Raw genomic sequence first — 18,665 nt, 5'->3', positions numbered from 1 at the left:
GAGGTCCAGTCTGGGGACTGCGGGCTGAGGTATCTCTGGTTAGGGCTTTCCCTGATCTTCCCACCCCTTGTCATGGGACAAAAGTGTCACAGCCCCAAACAAGATCACGATCATGGGGTAAAGGTGTCATAGCCCCCAAACAGGATCAAGAAGGCAAATAATTTAAAAGGAAGTCTGTGCTTGCCCCTGTCCCACTGTGTGTGTCCTCTGAGCTGGGGACGGTGGGGAAGCACAGAGTGTAAACATGTCTGGTGGGATAGGTGTGGCATGGCTCATGTCATTGGGGAGGTGGCAGGAAGTCTGGTGCCTGGATGCCTAGGGTCCTCCCTGGGATGCTCTTGACCTTCCGAGGCCGGCACTGGTGGTCGGGTCCAGCCCCAAGGTGCCCCCTGGGTGGTAGTGGGAGAAGTGCCCCCGAATGCTCCAGGGCTCAGCGTCTGGGGGAACAGGAGATGCTGAGCCACTGAAGAGCTGCCATCCAGTGGTCTTGGGAGCTGCGTGGACTGGTCATGCTGATGGTCCTCAGGTCCCGTTGGCCCCCTGGTGGGCTCCACAGCCTCTGGAGTAGCCTTGGGTTCTGGTAAAGGGCTCCCAGGAGTCGTGAATGGAGGTGGTGAGGCCAGGCTGGGCTCCAGGCTGGTGTTGAGGCCTGAGGCCTTCTTGGTACAAGACTCACAGCACAGACGGTAGTAGCCAGGGATGGCACAGTAGCGACCAAGCACTTCCATCTGGCAGAAGATGGACCTGTCCCCCACGCAGGGCTCCGCTGCACACAGCACAGGGATTAAGGCCAGGAGGTACCCATCAGCCAGGTGGCCCTAGCACATGGGCCCGTCTCTCATTCTCCCCATCACCTGCCTGCCCTCCATCCCATCTCCACCACATTCATGATGCTTTCCCCAGGGGAATCCCCAAGTCCTCTGGCAGGAGAGAGCCCTTCATTACTGAAAAATAACTAAACCCTCTGGAATTGTGGTCCTCAGCAGCAGCAGCAGCATCACCTGAAAGCTTGATGGCATAAAAATTCTGGGGCCCCAGCAAGAACTCTGGGGGTGGGCCCAGCACATTTGAACAAAGCCCTCCAGGGGATCCCAATATGGGGGAAACCTGAGGACCCACACAAGTCACCCCAGACTTGGCTGCCCACAGAACCACCTGGGGAACTTCACGAAGAGCCTGTGCCTCCCCCTCCCCATAGAACCTGCAGCAGAGCAGAGAACCCCATCCTGGATGGCAGTGGGGGCCCCTGCCCACTCCTACTCTGCCCAAAGAACTCTGAGCTCTCCAGCCACAGTCAGGCCTTGTCCAGGGAGCTCACACATGTAACAAGCACACCACATCTTGCCCCGTCAGGGATACCTGGATCATTAGTCCTGCCACCACTGAATTTGGAATTAAGAAAACTAAGGCTCAAACCCAGGCTCTACCACTTAAAAGCGGTGAAGTCTTGAACAAGTCAAACTTTCTAAACCTCGATTTCTTGGCCTTCAAATGGTATGGTGCTGCCATGTACCAATGAATGCCAACATTAAATTACAAGTAGCATTTATTTGCCACCTGGCACAGAGGGTGCTCACTATACTAGTTTTCTTTGCTTTCAAAAGCATATAAAGTGTTTTTGTGATTAATTTAGGTAGGTCTGTCTAGACAGAATACAGAGAAAGAAGGCTGGAGGGAGTTGGGATTAGGGGAAGGTGGGCAAGTTTAGGGAACAAAGCAGAGAACATGGAAAGCCAATGGCCTCTAGATGGCGCCAAACTTCCAGGGCCAGAATCAGGGCCCCACATTGCTTTTTGGAGCAAGAGGAAGGAAGCTGAGGAACTCGCTGAGCCTGAGCCTCAGCACAGAGGCAGAGAGGCCAAGGGATCTGCACACGGTCGCACAGCCACCTGGTCCTCTAACTAGAAGTTGGGCCTGATGTTCCTGCCACTTATCTTGCCAGACCCTGGTTCTTGGGAGGGTGAGAAAGAGCAAGAGGAGGAAATGAGGAAGGGAGTATAGAATCAGCCTGCCATATAGCGGGCATTCCGCAAACCTTTATTCCTGGGAGGAATGCATGGAGAGACAGGAAGGTGAACTGCTGCTCTCCTGAGTGTGACGCAGAGATTGCTAAGCATTCTGTTGTTAGCTGACCACTGGGCAGGAACATTCTCTCATCTCATTCTCCCAATAGCCCTAGAAAGGCAGCTCAGACCCACAAGTGCTCATCCAAAAATTGTAGAACCATATATGAATATATCACTGTGAATCTCACTATTATATACAATTACATCCATTTTTAAAAATTTTTGACCCAAATATGATTCAGAATTGAAAAATTGGGGGGGGGGTCTGAAAACCCTGTATATTTATATTATATAACATCCTCAAAGGGCTCTGAGATATCACCTTATAACCAAATATGGCAAGGTCTCTATAGCAAAACAGTAAGTGATCTCTTGTTAGGCCAGGTCAGATTTTGCCACCAAAGGAATTTTCACCCAACTTAGGAAAAAAAGCTTTCAGTGTTTTGGAATCACTGACAAGGGGTCACGGACAAGGTGAGCACCATCCCCGTTCCTAGCTGTGGCCTAGGAGGCTCAGGGAGGCTGAGGCCACAAGACAGATTGCAAGCAGGCTCAGCTCTGCCTGAAAGGCTTGGGGAAGGGGAGGAGTCCACTGCTACACTTACCTGATGATATCTTGTTCATGGGAGGCAGCAGCCCCAACTGTGGAACCCACTGTCCCTCTGGAGTCACGAGCTCCTGGACCTCAGGCCTCACCGTAGAGTTCTGGAGGTTTCCTGCGAGCAAGGAGAAGCAGCTGTAGTACAGAGGAGCATCCTTTATCCAAAATGCTTGGGACCAGAAAGGTTTCAGTTTAGATGTTTTCAGATTCTGTAATGTCTGCATATATATACTGAGATATCTTGGCGGAAGGGCATTCAAGTCTAAACACAAAATTTGTTTCTTATACAATGTGAAGGTAATCTTACACTTTGGGAGGGTACTGTGGACTGGACCAAAGGGTGTTCTACCACTGAGATACACCCTCTACCCTCTTTATTTTGAAACAGGGTCTAGCTAAGTTACCACATTCTGGCCTCAAACCTGTGATCCTCCTGTCTCAGCCTCCTAAACACTGGGATTACAGGTTTTCATCACTGTGCCTGAGCTCAAACAATATTTTTCACAACTTTGGGAATGAAACAAAGTCTGCGTGTTAAAGACAAAGGGTCTTTTCTCCCTTGGGGATGCTGAGTAAACTCCAAGTTGTGCACCTGCATTTTGACCATGTCTAGCCTCATGTTGTATAATTTTCTGCTTGAAGCAGCATGTCTGCATTCAAAAAGTTTGGGATTTTAGAGCATTTAGATTTCAGATTTTCAGGTCAGGGATGCTCAACCTGTACTTGGGGCCAAGATGCAAGACAGGGCTGAGTGTGAGGTTGAGGACAGAGGAGCTGGACCAGGATTCCCATCCCATCTGGCTCACCTCCACAGGCAGGCAGGATGCAGACCCGGACGGTGTCCGGCTTGTCCCCCTCGCACTGCCCAAGGCTGTTGGTGCTGGTCCGGCACACCACCTGCCGCTGCTGGATGCCCTCTCCACAGGTGGCGGAGCACTGCCATAGGAGCATCAGGGCACGTGGAGGGAAAGACAGGAGGGGCCAGTGAGCTCAGAGTGCAGTCAAAGCCCAATGACAGAAAGGATATAAAGGAGGGTGCCTCACCTTCACTTGCCCAGAGATGCAAAGACTGCTTCTAACTAGCCTCACCAGGACCCCACGTGGTCAGCTCGCCCTCCATCAGTGACAAATAGCCGCTGCTCCAAGCTTAAGATCCCACGGGCCCTTCCACAACCTCAACCAAGAATATCTGGCTCAGGAGGGGACTTATTCCAGCTACGACCTATTCCAGCTATGACCACCTGCATCTTGTCCATACGCAGGTTCATAAGTGTTTTGTGTATGGGCCGGGCGTGGTGGCGCACGCTTGTAATCCCCGTGCTTGGGAGGCGGAGACAGGAGGATCGCGCAGGTTCAAAGCCAGCCGCGCTGGCTTAAGAGACCCTGTTTCCACATAAAAAAGTATTAAAAAATAGGTCTGGGAATGTAGCCCGTGGGAGTGTAGCCCGGAGGTAGAAGGGCTTCCAGGAACCCCAGTACCACCAAAAAAAAAAAAGTCATAAATGTTTTGTGTATCCCTCTACCACACTCCCCTGTGTGACCTGGGCAGGGTGGCTTACTTGATAATACTTTCAGGGCCTGTAGGAGCCTAGATTGTGGCGCCTGCTCTCCCACCGGCTCAGTTTTGAACTCTATAAACCGACAAACCTAAGTGACAGGGTCTCTGTGGGCCCTCCTGGCCCTGAGATTCCATCATGTTATGACTCGATTTACCCAACATCGGGTTACACAGAGATGCTCGTGGTGTCTTTTTCCCCATGAGAGAAAGGTGTGGGAGCAAGGGGCAGGGGACAGGCTAGCGGGTGCAAGGGCTGCTACACTCACCGGCCCTTGGATCTGACACATTCTTACTGGGATAAGTGGATCATGGGGGGCAGAGACCGTGGGAAAGCAAGGTTAGCCAATGTGACTGGGTCACTTTTTAGGCACTGGCTCTTGTAGCAGGATGGGGAAGAACTTGAAGAGCTCAACTTGTCATCCCGGAGCCTGTGACCACTGAGTGAGACATAAAGGTCACAGAGCACTATGGGACAATCATGGCCCATCCTTCCAGGATGAATAATGACCGACAATAGCCACAACACTTGACTGTTTACCAGTGTCACCAGGGTTTGTGTGTTCTATCATCTATCTTATCTCTAAGGCCTTCAAGCATCAGAAATCTTTATTTATATATTAAAACAAAGGAAGTTATATGTTTGGGAGAACATAAAATCTTCATGAGTTGATTGGGGGATTCTGTCTTTTATTTTTATTTTTTCAGTGCTGGGGATAGAACTCAGGGCATCCCACATGCTGGGCAAACACTATACCACTGAGCTACATCCCCAGCCCTGCTCCAGTGGGTACCACTTTGGGCTCTTTAAAAGTACTCTAGTAGGCACTTTTCAAGCAGGCCCTCCCCGATCGCCCTCTGCCATTGTCCTTGGTCACATCCCATCGCCCTGCACAGTGACAGCTGCAACCTGAAAGCACTACTTCAGTTACTGGTTTACTGCCTCACGTCCTCTGGACTGGGCGTCCAGGAAGGCGAGGATCCTGCCTGGCTGGCTCATACTGAGTTCCCAGCACTCCTTGCACAATGCCTGGCATCAATGCCTGGCATGTAGTTGGCACTCGGTAAATATTTCTGGAATGTAAGCATGTGTTTCGTTTGTTCATCTGGGACACACGGATATGTGTTCAGGCCTCCTGGTGCTGTGTGAGCTAAAAGGGGACGTATATGGATGTAAAGGCCCAACACAGAACCATGCCCAGTAGACACAGGAGCATTCTACTTTGTTTTAAGGAAAGCCCGATCAGGTGTAGGGAGAGATGCAGACAAAAGTTCTCTGCCTGCAGGGAGTGCCAGAAATCCCCTCAGAGTCTTCACCACGTTACACCCCCTCCTTCCCACAGGCCTCCCTCCCCCTGAGGACACTCACCTGGGACCAGGCTCCCGTCCGCCACTGAGCAGGGCAGGGCACGCGAAGGCAGGGCCTCCGGGCCTCAGGCCGGTCGCCGGGGCATGCCTTGGCCGGCATGGCCTTGCGGGTGCCATTGGAGAGGGGCAGCAGGCACTGTACCCCCCGAGTCTGCACCCCCAGCTTCCCGCAGCTCCGACTGCAGGCACTCCACTCCTCCATCACCCACCTGGAGACAGACAGGGAAAAAAGGTGGAGGGGGAAGGGGAGCAAAGGAGACACATCCTCCTAGGTGTCACCTCTCACCCTGGGGGCGGGGGCTTCAGGATTCTCTGGGACAGGACAACTGTCTACCAGGCTCGGGAGCTGCCTGGCTGTGCGGCCTCAGGGAGGCCACTAGTCTCTATTGCTCCACCTCCTCATCTACAAAAGTGGCATGAGGCATATGTAAATCCTGTATGTCCTTGGGTAAGCTACTAAGTAAGTCTTGGTGACTAACTTCTTCTCCAAGTTAGTATTATTTCAACATCCCATAAAGATCTGAGTGCCTGCTATTGGAAGGCACTATTCTGGTGCTGAGGCATCATAGCAGTACACGAAACAGACCAAAGGTATCTCCTCCCATGGAGAAAAAAAAGCACTATTACAATGTCTATCCTCACCCACAGAATCATCCCAGCAGCTCCTTTGGTGGTCTGCAAATATCTTTGAGCAGCTGAGTGACTTCCGCTCGCATCTCAAGCAGCCACCATCAGAGGAGCTAGACTTGAGCCAAGCCAAGTCAATCTGTCTGTCTTCTGACATGTCTTTTTAGTAAGTCAGAGCTCTTTGTGGCACGTTTTCAAAGTTAATCCCTTGCTTTAAAAAAACAAAACTCCAAGCCAGGTGCGGGGATGCGTGCCTATAATCCTACTACTTGGAAGGTTGAGGTAGAGTAGAATCGCATGTTTGAGGCTAGCCTCAGAAACTCAGAGAGAGAGACTCAGCAACTTAGCAAGACCCTTGTCTCGAAATAAAAAATAAAAAGGACTGGGGACACAGCTTGGTGGTGGGGTGGTCCTAGGTTGAATCCCAGTGCTATGAAATACAAAATCCCCAGGCAGCGCTCACCCAGCACACATGCTCCCTGCTCCCCACAAGACAGTAAGTCTGAATGCTAGCATAAAGGGTCAAGTGGAAGGAGAGCACAGAGGGCTGGTGACCATGCCGTCCTTGGCACAGGAGCTGCATGTCACGGCCTGGGCCTGGCACAGGAGGGCCACAGCAGACCCTAGGGGTAGCCACCAGCTCCTCCCCTGCCCCCTGATCACAGGCTCAGCCTGGGGTTTCCCCACCCAAGGACATAGGAGCAAATGTCAGCTCAGAGGCTCAGCCAGCACCCACCCCACCCAGGAAGGATCCCTGGGGAAGCAGGATGACAGACAAGGCCCTCTTCAGTCCCTACAGGAAGCGGCCCTTGGGCCTGCCTTGGGAGACAAAGGGAAGCCAGGTAGAGGCTGAGGAGTTTCTGGACCTGGATCCACCATAGTCTCAGAGGCCTGACCTTGAATCCTCCTCAAGCCATCCACCTTGCCTCTCCCTGAAAGTCCCTCCAAATAGTCCCAAGAACTTGTGCTCAAAAGAGCCTTTGTTCTCATGCTGGAGAATCCCAGAATCCTGGCCCAGAGCTTGGGACCGGGAAGCACCACAATCTACTGTACTTTTATAAACATCACTAGGGAACACAGAGCCCAGTAAGAAACTGCTGGTAGGCGGGGCCCAGCTCCTGGAGCCCTGGAGCACTCACATGGGCTGGGAGCATGGGTGCCGGTTGCAGCGCCGGCGGATGGGCTTGGGCCTCTTCCTGTGGTCACACAGGTGTCGCTGCACCATGTGGTGGTCACGCCTGCGCCGACAGCCGTATTTGGTGAACTGGATCCCTGTGGGTGGTAGCTGCTGTGGGCCTGATTCAGGCCCTTGGGGAGGATATCTTCTGAAAGTCTAGAGGCCCATCCCATCTCCCTCTATGCCTCTCACCCCCTCCTGCCCAAGCCACTTCCGCAGAATGCCTTCCTTGATCAGCCCCATGCCCTGCTCCTGGAGCAGCACTGGTGAGCAAGTGGCTTTGAATGGCTGTCTCTCCTGCAGCAGGCAAGCTCCTACCAGCAGAGGGCCTGCCCTGAGTACCTCTCCAGCAGCCCAAGCCTCAGCCCAAGGACCTTCACCACACTCCAGTCTCCTCCCTTCCCTCAGGCCCTGGGCTGCCCCCACAAGGGCTGGAGGGTCAGGGGAGCAGGTACCTCCTCCACAGGCCTTGGTGCAGGGTGCCCAGCTCTTGAGTGCCCACTCATAGGTGTCCGTCTCCTCCAGAAGCACATTGTTACTCCCAATGAGGGGCAGCAGGTCCTCATGGATGACATATTTGTAGGCCAGACTGCCTTGGGGGCCGCTCTCGGCTGGGGGGAGCAGCTGAGGGCAGATGAGGCAGCAGCAGCACAGGATCAGCAGGGGATGGGGAGAAGGGCCAAAGAGAAGGATGCAGGGTCAGGACTGGGGTAGGGATGACTCTGGGCATGGCTTACATGGGGCAGTAAGGGCATTTGCATCAGTGGCTAAGTGACAAATTCCTGCTCCCTAAACTAAGAGTCTGCTGTGTGCCAGGCCCCAGAGGGGCCCATGCTGGCTTTTCCCTCCCAAGGACCTGCATTCTAATGCGAGCAGGACCCATATCTGAAGGTCTCTTTTTCTCATTGCTGGACCCTAGAAGATAGATAAGAAACATAACCTAGATGTCATGCCCTTACAAGATATGTTATTGGTAAGTGTCTTCTCCCATTCTGTGGGTGGGCCTTCCACTTCTTGATGCACGGAAGTTTTCAGTTTTGATAAAATCTAGTTTATCTATTTCTTCTTTTGTTGCTTATGCTTTTGGTGTCATACTTAAGAATCTAAGGCCATACAGATTTGTCCCTATGTTTTCATTTAAGAACTGTATTGTTTCAGCTCTTATATGGAGGTCTTTGATCTATTTTGAGTTAATATTTACAAATAGTGTGAGGTAGGGGTCTACCTTCATTCTTTTGCTTGTGAATATACAGTTGTCTCAGTACCATTTGTTTCCCAGGGCCTCATACATGCTGTTCAAGTGCTCTACCACTAAGCTATTCCCCCAGCTGATTGATTGATTGATTGATTGATTGATTGATTGATTGTGGTACTGGGGATGGAACCCAGGGGCATTCTACCTCCAAGCTATGCCCCTAACCCTATTTTTTATTCTTTATTTTGAAACAAGGTCTCACTAAGTTGCAGAGGGCCTCAATAAGTACCTGAGGCTGTCTGCAAACCACAATCTTCCAGTCTCAGCCTCCCGAAAGCAAGGGTACGCCACCACGCCTGGCTTTTATTTTATTTTTGAGATGGAGTCTCACTAAATTGCTCAGGCTGGCTTCACACTTGGGATCCCTCTGCTTCAGAATCCTGGGCAGCTGGTATTACAAGCATGTGCCAGTGCGTCCAGCTCTTCCTGCCAGCTTGTATGTGTGCATATGTGTATGTGTGTATGTGTGGGGGTGAGAATGGAACTAAGAATTAAACCTAGGGACAGTCTACCTCCAGGCTATACTCCAGCCTTATTTTATTTTGTACTTTAAAATAGAGTCTTGGTAAAGCGCTGAGAGCCTAAGTTGCTGAAGCTGGCCTTGAAGCTGCGGCCACTAGCCTGGTGCCGGCTCGGCAGTGGAGACAGTGCGCGGCAGGGCCACCGCAGGGTGTGGGCTCACCAGGACAGTGATGACTTCGGGCAGGGGCCCGCTGGTCTTGAGGCTATCCTTGGCATCCTCCACCGCGTGTTCCCACTCCAGGCCCAGCGCAGTGAAGGTCCGGCCCGAGGCCTCCTTGCCCTTGGGGTTGAGGATGAAGCTCCCCGTGACCTGGTTCTTCACCACTGGCCGGGGGAGAGGGTCACACAAATCTCTATTCCCCACACAGGGGGAGGTAGGTATGACCACCAAGGCCTTCCCAGTGTCAACATGGGAAGGGGCTCCCCATCAACCTGCCACCCTCCCACCTGAGCCCTGTCCATCAGGCCAACACAACGCCCCCTACACACACTTGTCTTGCCTCTGGATGCGGGCACACCACTGCTCCTACCGTCGCCACATTCCCCTCTTCCTGACTGACCAACCTCTACCTATTATGAAAGCTTGGCCTGGTCTTCCTCCTCCAGGAAGCCTTGTTTGATTTCCTTCCCTGAAGCATCTGTGACAGAGCACAGAGGTTAAGAGTCCAGATTCCACTCTCAGACTCATCATGGGGAAGTTACGTAGCTGTCCCCCACAATGCCTCAGTTTCACCATCTGTAAATGGGAATAATGACTATATCCAATACCTAGGGCAGCTGCCCCAGAGGGTAATAGCGGTACCCCACCCTCTGCAGGCCTTCTAGGCAACAAAAGGAGTTCTTACAGGTGAGAGTGTGGCAGAGGGTGTGACGTGCACTAGGCTATCACTAGGATCACTGAAAAGCACCTGACTCTACACTGTTGCAGTGACTGATAGGTGCCCTTCAGCACATCTCCACCTTAGTGTCCTGACCAAGCACTTGCACAGAGAGGGTGCTTCGAAAATATTAGTAAATTTCTACCTCTTAAAGTCCCAGTCAGTGAGTGCCTGGCAGTTTGTTACTGAGAGAGGCTGGGGGCAGGTGGGGGCAGATGTGTAGGTGCAGACACCTGGCTAAGGCCCCTGGGGCCCACCCTGGAAGCAACCGAGGTTGGGAAAGGCCACGGCCAGGACCCCAGCTCCTTAGCTACAGAGTGTGGTGGGGAGGGGAGGACCAGAGCCCTGAGGTGTCTGGGAGGGAGGCACTTCAGAGCCCCATTATCTAGATTAAAATGAAGGTAACTAACCTCAGAGCTAGGGATCTGAGACCTAACTGCATGCCAGCCACTCTGCCGACTCTCCAGAATCCTTGCTCATACCCTAGGGCCTGGGCTATTAGTAATATAGACGGGAACCTGGACTCTGTGAGGGGCAGCGGTCTGCCCTGGACACACAGTTGGCTGGGGATGGAGCGATCCCAGAGGCCAGGTCTCCAGAGAGGCAGCAAATGGTGGCGAAGGGGAACTAGGAAATGGGTGAGCGGGGAGGAGAGGCCCCCACCACTACCCTGCTCACCCAGACCTCCTCCTTGGCCGCCCCATCTCTCAGCCCCCAGCCTGCCTAGGCTGGAGCTGAGAAGTGCCTCAGGCAAAGTCCAGCTCCCAGTTTCCCCACAGCCATCACAGATGCCTGGTTGTGTGCTCCTCACTCTGGGGTGCTAGGGAGTCTGGCATCTATCTATGTAGCATCTATTATCAACTATCTATCATCAACTCTATCCTCCAGACCCACCTCTGCCACTGGCCTGCTCTGCACCTTGGGCAACTACCTAACCTTTCTAAGCCTCTGTTTCCCCAAGGCAAAATGAGATCTAAGACTCTTTCATAGACTGTTGTAAGACTTAAATAATAAATGAAAACAGGGCTTAAGTTTGGACAGAGCCTTGGCTTTCACTGCAAAGGCTGCCCCCTGACATGAGCATCTGCAGAGAACACATACAGTGGCACCCACCCCCCCAAACACTCATGCACCCATTTCACACACTGAGCCCACCTGTCCCTACGCACAGCACTGTGCAAGCTGAGCGGACCTCAGGCTTCAACTCTGGGCCGCCGCACCTCCCCACCCCTCCAGGCTCCTGAGTGTTCTCACACCTCACCTACCCACACTCCACCTGCTCCCAGTGCTGGCAGCCTCTTCCCTGACCTGTCAGCTACAGAAAATGCTCCCCACCTACACATATTAAGGATCTAGGCTCCAAGGAGAGTGGAAAGAGCTGGCTGCTGATATTACAGAATTGCCCCAGGGAAGCAGGAGGAGCAGCATCTGAGTCCAAGCCCCTTCCTCCCCACCCCCATTCCTGCACAGTTGTCCACAGCCTGCAGGTACAGTGGACAGGAGTTAGCTGAGCCAGTGACCTCCAAAAGCATGCTCCCCATATCAAAGGGGTGTGGCTGGCCAGGGTGTGGGGCTGGGACATGGGTCCTGAACTCAGACCGGCACTACCCCACCCTGTGGGTAAATCAGAGCCGTACGTCCACCTGGGCCTCAGCCTGCACTTGTACCTGTTGCCTGTGAGCACAGTGCCATCCCAGGTACTGTCCAAAGCAGAAAGTGAGGAGTCAGCCACAGCTGTGCCAAAGAGAGGCCATGTAAGTTCTCCAAGAGGCTTTAAACTATATATATATAGTTTATATAAGAGTAGTTTAGGGCAATGTGGCAGACTGCAGAAATGGCTATAAACTCCTTCTCTTCCAATATACAATGCCCCCTTGCACTGTGACGTCACCATTTCTCCCACTAAGGCAGTCTGGTTTTCTACCCTTTAAATCTGGGCTTGACCATGTGTCTGGGATGAATGGGACATTAGAAAATGATGCAAGTTGAGACAGTGTTTGCACTCTGGGGCTTTTGCTTTTTTTCTCCTGCTAAGGACCACATGATACCTGATAAACATAAGCCCAACTGACAGCCAGTACCAACCCCACAACATTCTAGACCCAGAAGTTCCTCAAAGCCCTACAAGCTGACAGCACTGGCATAGGTCTATCCAGGCAGGAAGTATAACCTCACAGCTGAGCCCAGACCCAGTGACTTGCAGAACCATGACTCAGAAACAGTGGTTATTTGGAGTCACTATGTTTTGGGAGTGATATGTTATGTAGCAAAAGCTGACTGATACACTGTGAAAACAATTTTCCTCTAAAAGCCATCTATGTGCAGAAGAATATTTAACAGTGGTGGCCTCTGGGAAAGACACTGCCCCTGGGGTACAGGGGTATGAGGGAGACTGTTCCCTAGGTCTCCTTTTAGATTTTCTGAAGTTTGAACCATGAACAGGTTACCTAGTTTGCATAAATTTAGAAATTAAAAGGTGCTCTCTGTCCGATCTGTGAAATTCTACCTACACTGGGATGCTATCCTCTTCTCTCCCAGTACCCTGGACCTGAGGGCAGGGCCCGTCCCTCCCAGCACCAAGCACTTACCAATGCGGTGGGGCGCCTTCTCCAGTGCTTCAATCTGGATGTGCCTGGCACCCGCTGGAATCTGCACCAGTTTGACAGCTGCTACCACAGAAAGGGATCCGGAAAAACAGAGGCACCCTGAGGAGTGGACCACTGCCCAGCACCCCACCTCCACCAGGGAATCACAAACATCCCAGTTCGTCACAGAATCTCTCTAAACCTGTTTCCTCATCTGTAAAATTGAGGAGGGACCTGATCCACCGGGATGCTGGGGAGATCCAATGAGACGCCACAGCTTTGCGTGCCCATAAGCTCTGCATGCAAGTGCAAGCAAGCACGGGAGACTCTCTTCTTGACTCTCTTCTCTCACTCCCCCCTTCCCCTCCTTACACTCCTCTCACCTTAGCTTCCCCTTTCTCCTCACACCTCCTCACTGGGGGGATCCAGATGAAATAGGCCATGAAGGACCCCATGACTCTCTTGGGCCCCAGCCCTCCCCAGTTCAAGGCCTGGGAATAAGTCTTTCTCAGAGTCACCAACCTTCCCCTGCCACACACAATGACAGACAAGGCAAAGCTGGAAAAGCCCCCAGGGGAGGACATCTAGTTCACACTAAGATGTAAAGAACTACTATCTGATTCTTTTCCACAAGTTTGGTCAGTTTGGAAGTGGGGAGTTCAAAGGTACTAGGAGCCCAAAGCAGGAGGTGTCATACCTAGGTTTTTAACAAATGAGAGGTGAAAGAGGAATTCCCAGTGCAGTGTTGGTCACCCTTCCTAATCTATCTGATTCCTCACCCCCATCAACAAGCCCAGGGCCAGAGAGATGTCTGGGCTTCTGTTATGACATGTTACCTAGCACAATGCTTCTTGGAGGGCACAGCATGCCCAGAAGATGGAGTGATGAGCAGCTGCCTCCGGCTCCATGCTCAGGGCAGCCTGAGAAGTCTGGAGACAGGCTCAGAACCCCCCACCCCACCATGCACAGACCAGGGAGGGAGGGCCTCGAGGGACACCCAGCCCCACTCACCTGCCTGCTTGGAGGCCTTGCCCAGCGTCCCCTTCACAGTCTTGCAGTGTGAGTTGTCACCGCCACAGACGCCACACTTGTCATCTGCCTTCATGGACCCCACCTCCTTGTCACAGCCGACGGGCTGAGGCAAGGTAAGGGGGAGGAGGCTCAGCCTCCTAACAGCAGCCCCTGGGTCCCTCCCTGGTCCCCACGGCCCTGGCCAAGAAGGAAACCATAGCAGACAGGTGTTCTAGCACAGGGATCTCCTGCAAACTCGCCATGCAACCCAAGCGAGGTCTTAAGCCTTGCATGGTGCAATTGTAGCTAACTCCTCTCCTGTCTGATGGATCTGGGTAGCAAGTAGCCCCTTCCAGAACCCAGGGCGGTACTGAGGAGCAAGCGGCGTCCTGAGCACCACAGGTATACCCGTGCTTATCTTTCCAAGGGGCAGAGAGTGGTACTATAGCCTTCCAGTTTCCAAGAGCCAGGAGGGCTCAGAGGGGCACCCACCACACATTCACCACGGGCACAGACGCTGTAAGGATCCCGGTAGCTGCAGCGTGTCCCATCATGGACCACCTGGTTCATAAATACCACATCCCCGGTGTCCTCTGACTGGCAGATCAGCTCACACTTCTGGGAGTCTGCAGGGAGAGGAACTGTGCTGAGCCCCCAGCTGGGCTTGCAGAAAGCAGGCCACCCAGCATTCAATCTGGGGGCCAGCTCTGGGTAGCCCGGGAGCACTATGTGTGAAACCAGGGCTTAAAATCCTAGCTGCATACTTAATGATTAGCCTGTGTCCTGAGGCAAATGCTATAATCTCTCCCAGCCTCAGTTCCCAATTTCATCATCCCTGGCCAATATAATGCCACACTGGACTATTGAGAAAAACCAAGTGTCATAATAATAATAGTAATAATAAGCTAACACTTAGTGAATGCTTACTATGTACGAGATGTTCCCAAAACCTATATACACCTTTTTTTTTTTTTTTTTTTGCAGTACTGGAGATGGAACCCAGAGGCATTCTACCTCTGAGCTACACCCCCAGCCCTATTTTTTTTTTTTTATTCTTTATTTTTGAAACAGGGTCTCACTGAGTTGCGAAGGGCCTAAGTAGCTGAGGCTGTCCACGAACTGCGATCCTCCCGTCTCCACCTCCCAAATGCTGTAATTACAAGCGTGGGCCACCATGCCTGGCCTCTATATACACCCTTGATACACAACTTTAAATTCTTTTTATGAGCTGAGCGTTGTGGCACATGCCTGTAATCCTAGTACTTGGGAGGCTGAGACAGGTTCAAGAATAGTCTCAGCAAATAGTGAAACTCTCATCAACCTAGTTTCAAAATAAAAACAAAATTGGGCTGGGGGTATAGCTCTAAGGTAGACTGCCCCTGGGCTTAATCCCTAGTAAAACACACACACACACACACACACACACACACACACACACACACACACACACTTCCTTTTCATGAGTTAACACATTTAACAGTCTCAACACCCCAGTGGGGTAGGATCTAGCATGACAGAGGAGAAAACCAAGGGTCAGAGGTAAGGAACACGCTGGGCGCAGCAGCGAGCAGGCCAGCCTCTCATCCCATGGTCTGGCTTGCGTCCTGCTCTGACCTCCACATCCCCCACCAGGCACTCTGCTGTGTGACTGCACATCTTCACACATTTACACACATCACGAGACAGCGTGAAAATCAGTCAGAGTGGTGGTCTGGATTGTGTTTGTAAATAGAGTGGCAGTCTGAGAGGGCAGAGGACCCTTTTCCTGTTCTAATAATGAAATGCTCTCGTCTTTATCTGGGCTGCTGATGGCCTAAAATGGAGGTTCCAGGGAACATATAAACACTTACAGGGCTTCTTAGAAAAAGCGAGGTTGGGGGCTTAGCTAGTTTCCTGGAATTTGTCTGAAAGTCCTGGGAAAAGGTCCAAGGTCCAGCTGCCCCACGGATCCCCAGGCACTCCCCTCCCCATGCCTCTGCTGCTTGTTTGGCTTCTGAATGGAGCTGGAATGCTTCCAGGGAAAGCCCACTTGTAAGGGACCTGTCTGGCTCCTGCTTCCAGTCCCTGAGCTCCCAAGATACCTGAAGACTTTTTGCCTATAGCATTCAGGGCTCCACCCTGGAGCCACACATCCAAGACTACCTTGGTTTTCTTACATGGGAGCCATTCACAGTGGGACCTGGACTTGGGGGCTCCAACCCTCCAGAGGACAAGTAGGATCCTGAGTTCACCCAGGCAGACAGGTCTGGGCAGCAATGGAAGTCAGCCAACAATGTCAAGGGAGTAGTGAGATCCCCAGAGCAGGAAGAATCCAAGTAAGAGAAAGAGCTTGGGCCAGTGGAAGGACACAGAGCAAGGGAGAGGTGGGATGGAAGGTGAGGCAAGGGCCCTTCCAGCCTGAAGGCTCCAAGACTAGGCTAGGAATCCCAGGCCCTCACCCGTCCTCTGCTGCTACAGGAACCCTCAGTGTATGTACTCAAGACAGGTGGAAACCGGTACCAGTGTGGCTCAAAATTCAGAACCTTGTGTGAATTCTAAAGCCAGTTTCTGCTCCTGGGCAACCTGGAGGGTCAGGATGAAGATCCCACAGGCTCCTGCCTGCCTTCTTTTCAAATCACCTCCAGTGACCGCTGAAACGAAGACCCGATCAGTGAGACCGAAAAACCTGGCGTGTGTGATAATGAGCTTCTTGGGACTGGGAGGCCTCTGGGACAGCAGGGCTTAGGGACAAGTTCCAGTAAGTCATCTCAGCCCCAACCTACCATTTTCCAAGGGGCACAATGTTTCTGCATTCTCTGCAACCTCCTTTTTAGGATGGATACCTGCCCATGCAGGAAGAACAGATGCCCATAGGCATCAGCCCCAACCCCAGCACCATCGCCGCCTCTGCAGCACCCCCAAACACAACACCCCCTCCTCGAGCCATGCTCCTCACATCTGCCAGAAAACTGCCATTAGAATCATACAAATGAGGGACTGCCTTGGTGGAGACAGCAGACCCAGAATACACGATGCGCAGGCCTGCACAGACTCCCCAATGTGACATCCTCGTTGGCACCTCCCCGAGAGGGAGGCCCTGCCTGGGAACACGAGGCCCCACAGATACCAGCACATGGTGGGTGTGGGGAGCGGGCCACGCACCGTCCTCAGGCTCATAGGGGACCCAGCTGTGCTTGGCATTCCGGTGCATGTAGTAGGAGTTTCGCTTGGCACACTGTTGGGCCCGGAAGTCCTCGTAGGGCCCTGGGCAGTCCTCGCTGTTGCAGACCTGATACTCGAACAAGGGCCCCAAGCACGGGCGGCCTCCGTAGGCTGGGCTGGAGGGACAGAGAAAGTGGGCGACCTGGCTAGTGAGGCTTGGGAGGGGCTTCCAGGAGCTGCTCGACCTTTGCCGCGGCATCATGAGGACTGTACTAACTTATAAACTAGAGAGTGCCCCTCAGCATGGCTGCTTCCAGGTCCCTCCTTGAGCACTCGATCCTCCAATATATACCACCATTCCACAGTGTGCGAGGGTGAGGGGGTCAGGAAGACAGACACTGGGGCTGATGAACCCTTTCCAGCCAGGCTGGTGTCAGTCTACTCCTCCCCATCTATTTCTCAGCCATTACACAGGGTCTGGCAGGACCCAACTACTCCTATTTGCTTCTACTTCCATTTAATATAATCAGAAATTAAGGAGGGGTCAGGAGACTTGGATTCAGAATCAGGTGCTGGCTCCAAGCCCTGGCCGTGCAGCCTTGTTTAAGTCACTTGGCTTGGCTTCGCCTCAGTTTCCCCTTGAAGAAAAAGACCATCATAGCTCTTCTGTTACTTACCTCCTGGTGCATCTGTGAAGAATGATAAGAAGGGGTATGGTAAAACAATCTATGTACTCTTTTCTCTATCAAGTGAAAAGGATTAGGTAAGACTATTGATACAAAGTACCCAAGTGCAGGAGATATTCTGCTCACCGATTGTGAGAGAATTACAAGGGCTTTGCACAGAAGTGCTTAGCATCCTGCCTAACTCAAAGTGTTTGATATAATTTGTAATAAAAACAGCAGCAGCTGTCATCTATTAAGTGCTTAATCTTTACTGGCCATAGTGCTGAAGACCTGTATTATTCCATATAAGCCTCATAAAATAAAGTTATTATTACCGAGAAGCTCAATAAATGGTAGCTCTGATCAAGAGGATAACTGTCAGTATAACTGCAAGGTGATTCAGTGGAGCGGGTACCACTATGCCTTCCTATCACCTTGGTTGTTTTATCTCCCACAGAAGAAAATGACAAGGCAGCCCACCTGTAGGAGGTCAATATAGCTCTTTAACAATGAAGAGATGACTTTGATAGGTAGTGAGCTCCCCATCCCTGCCGATGAACAGCAGGATGTGAGTGTCCACTACTATGAGGATGCTAGAGTTACTGCAGCCCTGTGGTCCCGTTCTACAGTATTCATCAAACCACTCAGTGCCAGGAAGGTGGGCCAGGCCCTGTCTGTGTGGGGGTCCCTAGGGCCAGCTGACTTGTCTGGCAGCCTCGGCCAGCCCCCATCTCTCACGAGGATGGGAGTGCGGACCACAGAGAGCTGGTGCTCAGAAATTCTAAAACCATAGTAGTGGAGAAGACCCTACAGCAGGGATGAGAAGGATAAACAGAGGTCTCCCCAGAGTGCTGGAATGTGGATGGGGCAGGGGGCCTCAATATTAGAGAGGTAAGTTAAGAAAAACTTAAGGAAGTTTTGCTTCATGTGGTGGAAAATAAACTCAGGAGTCATGTGCCAACACATTTAGATCAGTGTCCACTTAAAGTTTAACCAGAGGACCAGGATCATGGGAGGACGTGTTTAACTAACAGAATCTAGGTCCCACCCAGACTCTCTGGGGAGTCTTCTGCCCATAAGAACTTGAGAATCACTAATTTGGACACATTCGCAGTGACCTGACCGGTCACTGGTGAATGCTGATAGCAGTGATATCCCCTCTTCCTCCCATCAATCACAGATCCTCATGCATATAACACATAACCATCTGTTGA

General features: G+C 52.1%; 1 protein-coding gene across 2 annotated transcripts in view; it reads right to left on the bottom strand.

The window, feature by feature from the left end:
* Window positions 1-272: 272 nt before the first annotated feature.
* ADAMTS14 (ADAM metallopeptidase with thrombospondin type 1 motif 14) overlaps window positions 273-18,665 on the bottom strand; it is a gene marked incomplete at both ends in the record, with an annotated part of 72,269 nt that continues 53,876 nt past the window's right edge. For both annotated transcript variants that reach the window (XM_080693992.1, XM_080693991.1), the window contains 11 exons: window positions 273-766; window positions 2,672-2,782; window positions 3,474-3,603; window positions 5,592-5,799; window positions 7,357-7,489; window positions 7,850-8,018; window positions 9,332-9,495; window positions 12,638-12,718; window positions 13,646-13,769; window positions 14,138-14,271; window positions 16,787-16,962. In XM_080693992.1, the coding sequence (XP_080550118.1) occupies window positions 273-766; window positions 2,672-2,782; window positions 3,474-3,603; window positions 5,592-5,799; window positions 7,357-7,489; window positions 7,850-8,018; window positions 9,332-9,495; window positions 12,638-12,718; window positions 13,646-13,769; window positions 14,138-14,271; window positions 16,787-16,962 (1,924 nt within the window). The remainder of the gene's footprint in view (window positions 767-2,671; window positions 2,783-3,473; window positions 3,604-5,591; window positions 5,800-7,356; window positions 7,490-7,849; window positions 8,019-9,331; window positions 9,496-12,637; window positions 12,719-13,645; window positions 13,770-14,137; window positions 14,272-16,786; window positions 16,963-18,665) is intronic.

The sequence above is a fragment of the Muscardinus avellanarius genome (assembly GCF_963383645.1).
Source record: "Muscardinus avellanarius genome assembly, chromosome: 4".
Taxonomy (NCBI): Eukaryota; Metazoa; Chordata; class Mammalia; order Rodentia; family Gliridae; genus Muscardinus; species Muscardinus avellanarius.
Note: the sequence above shows the minus strand (reverse complement) of the source record. Positions and strands in the feature narration are given on the sequence as shown.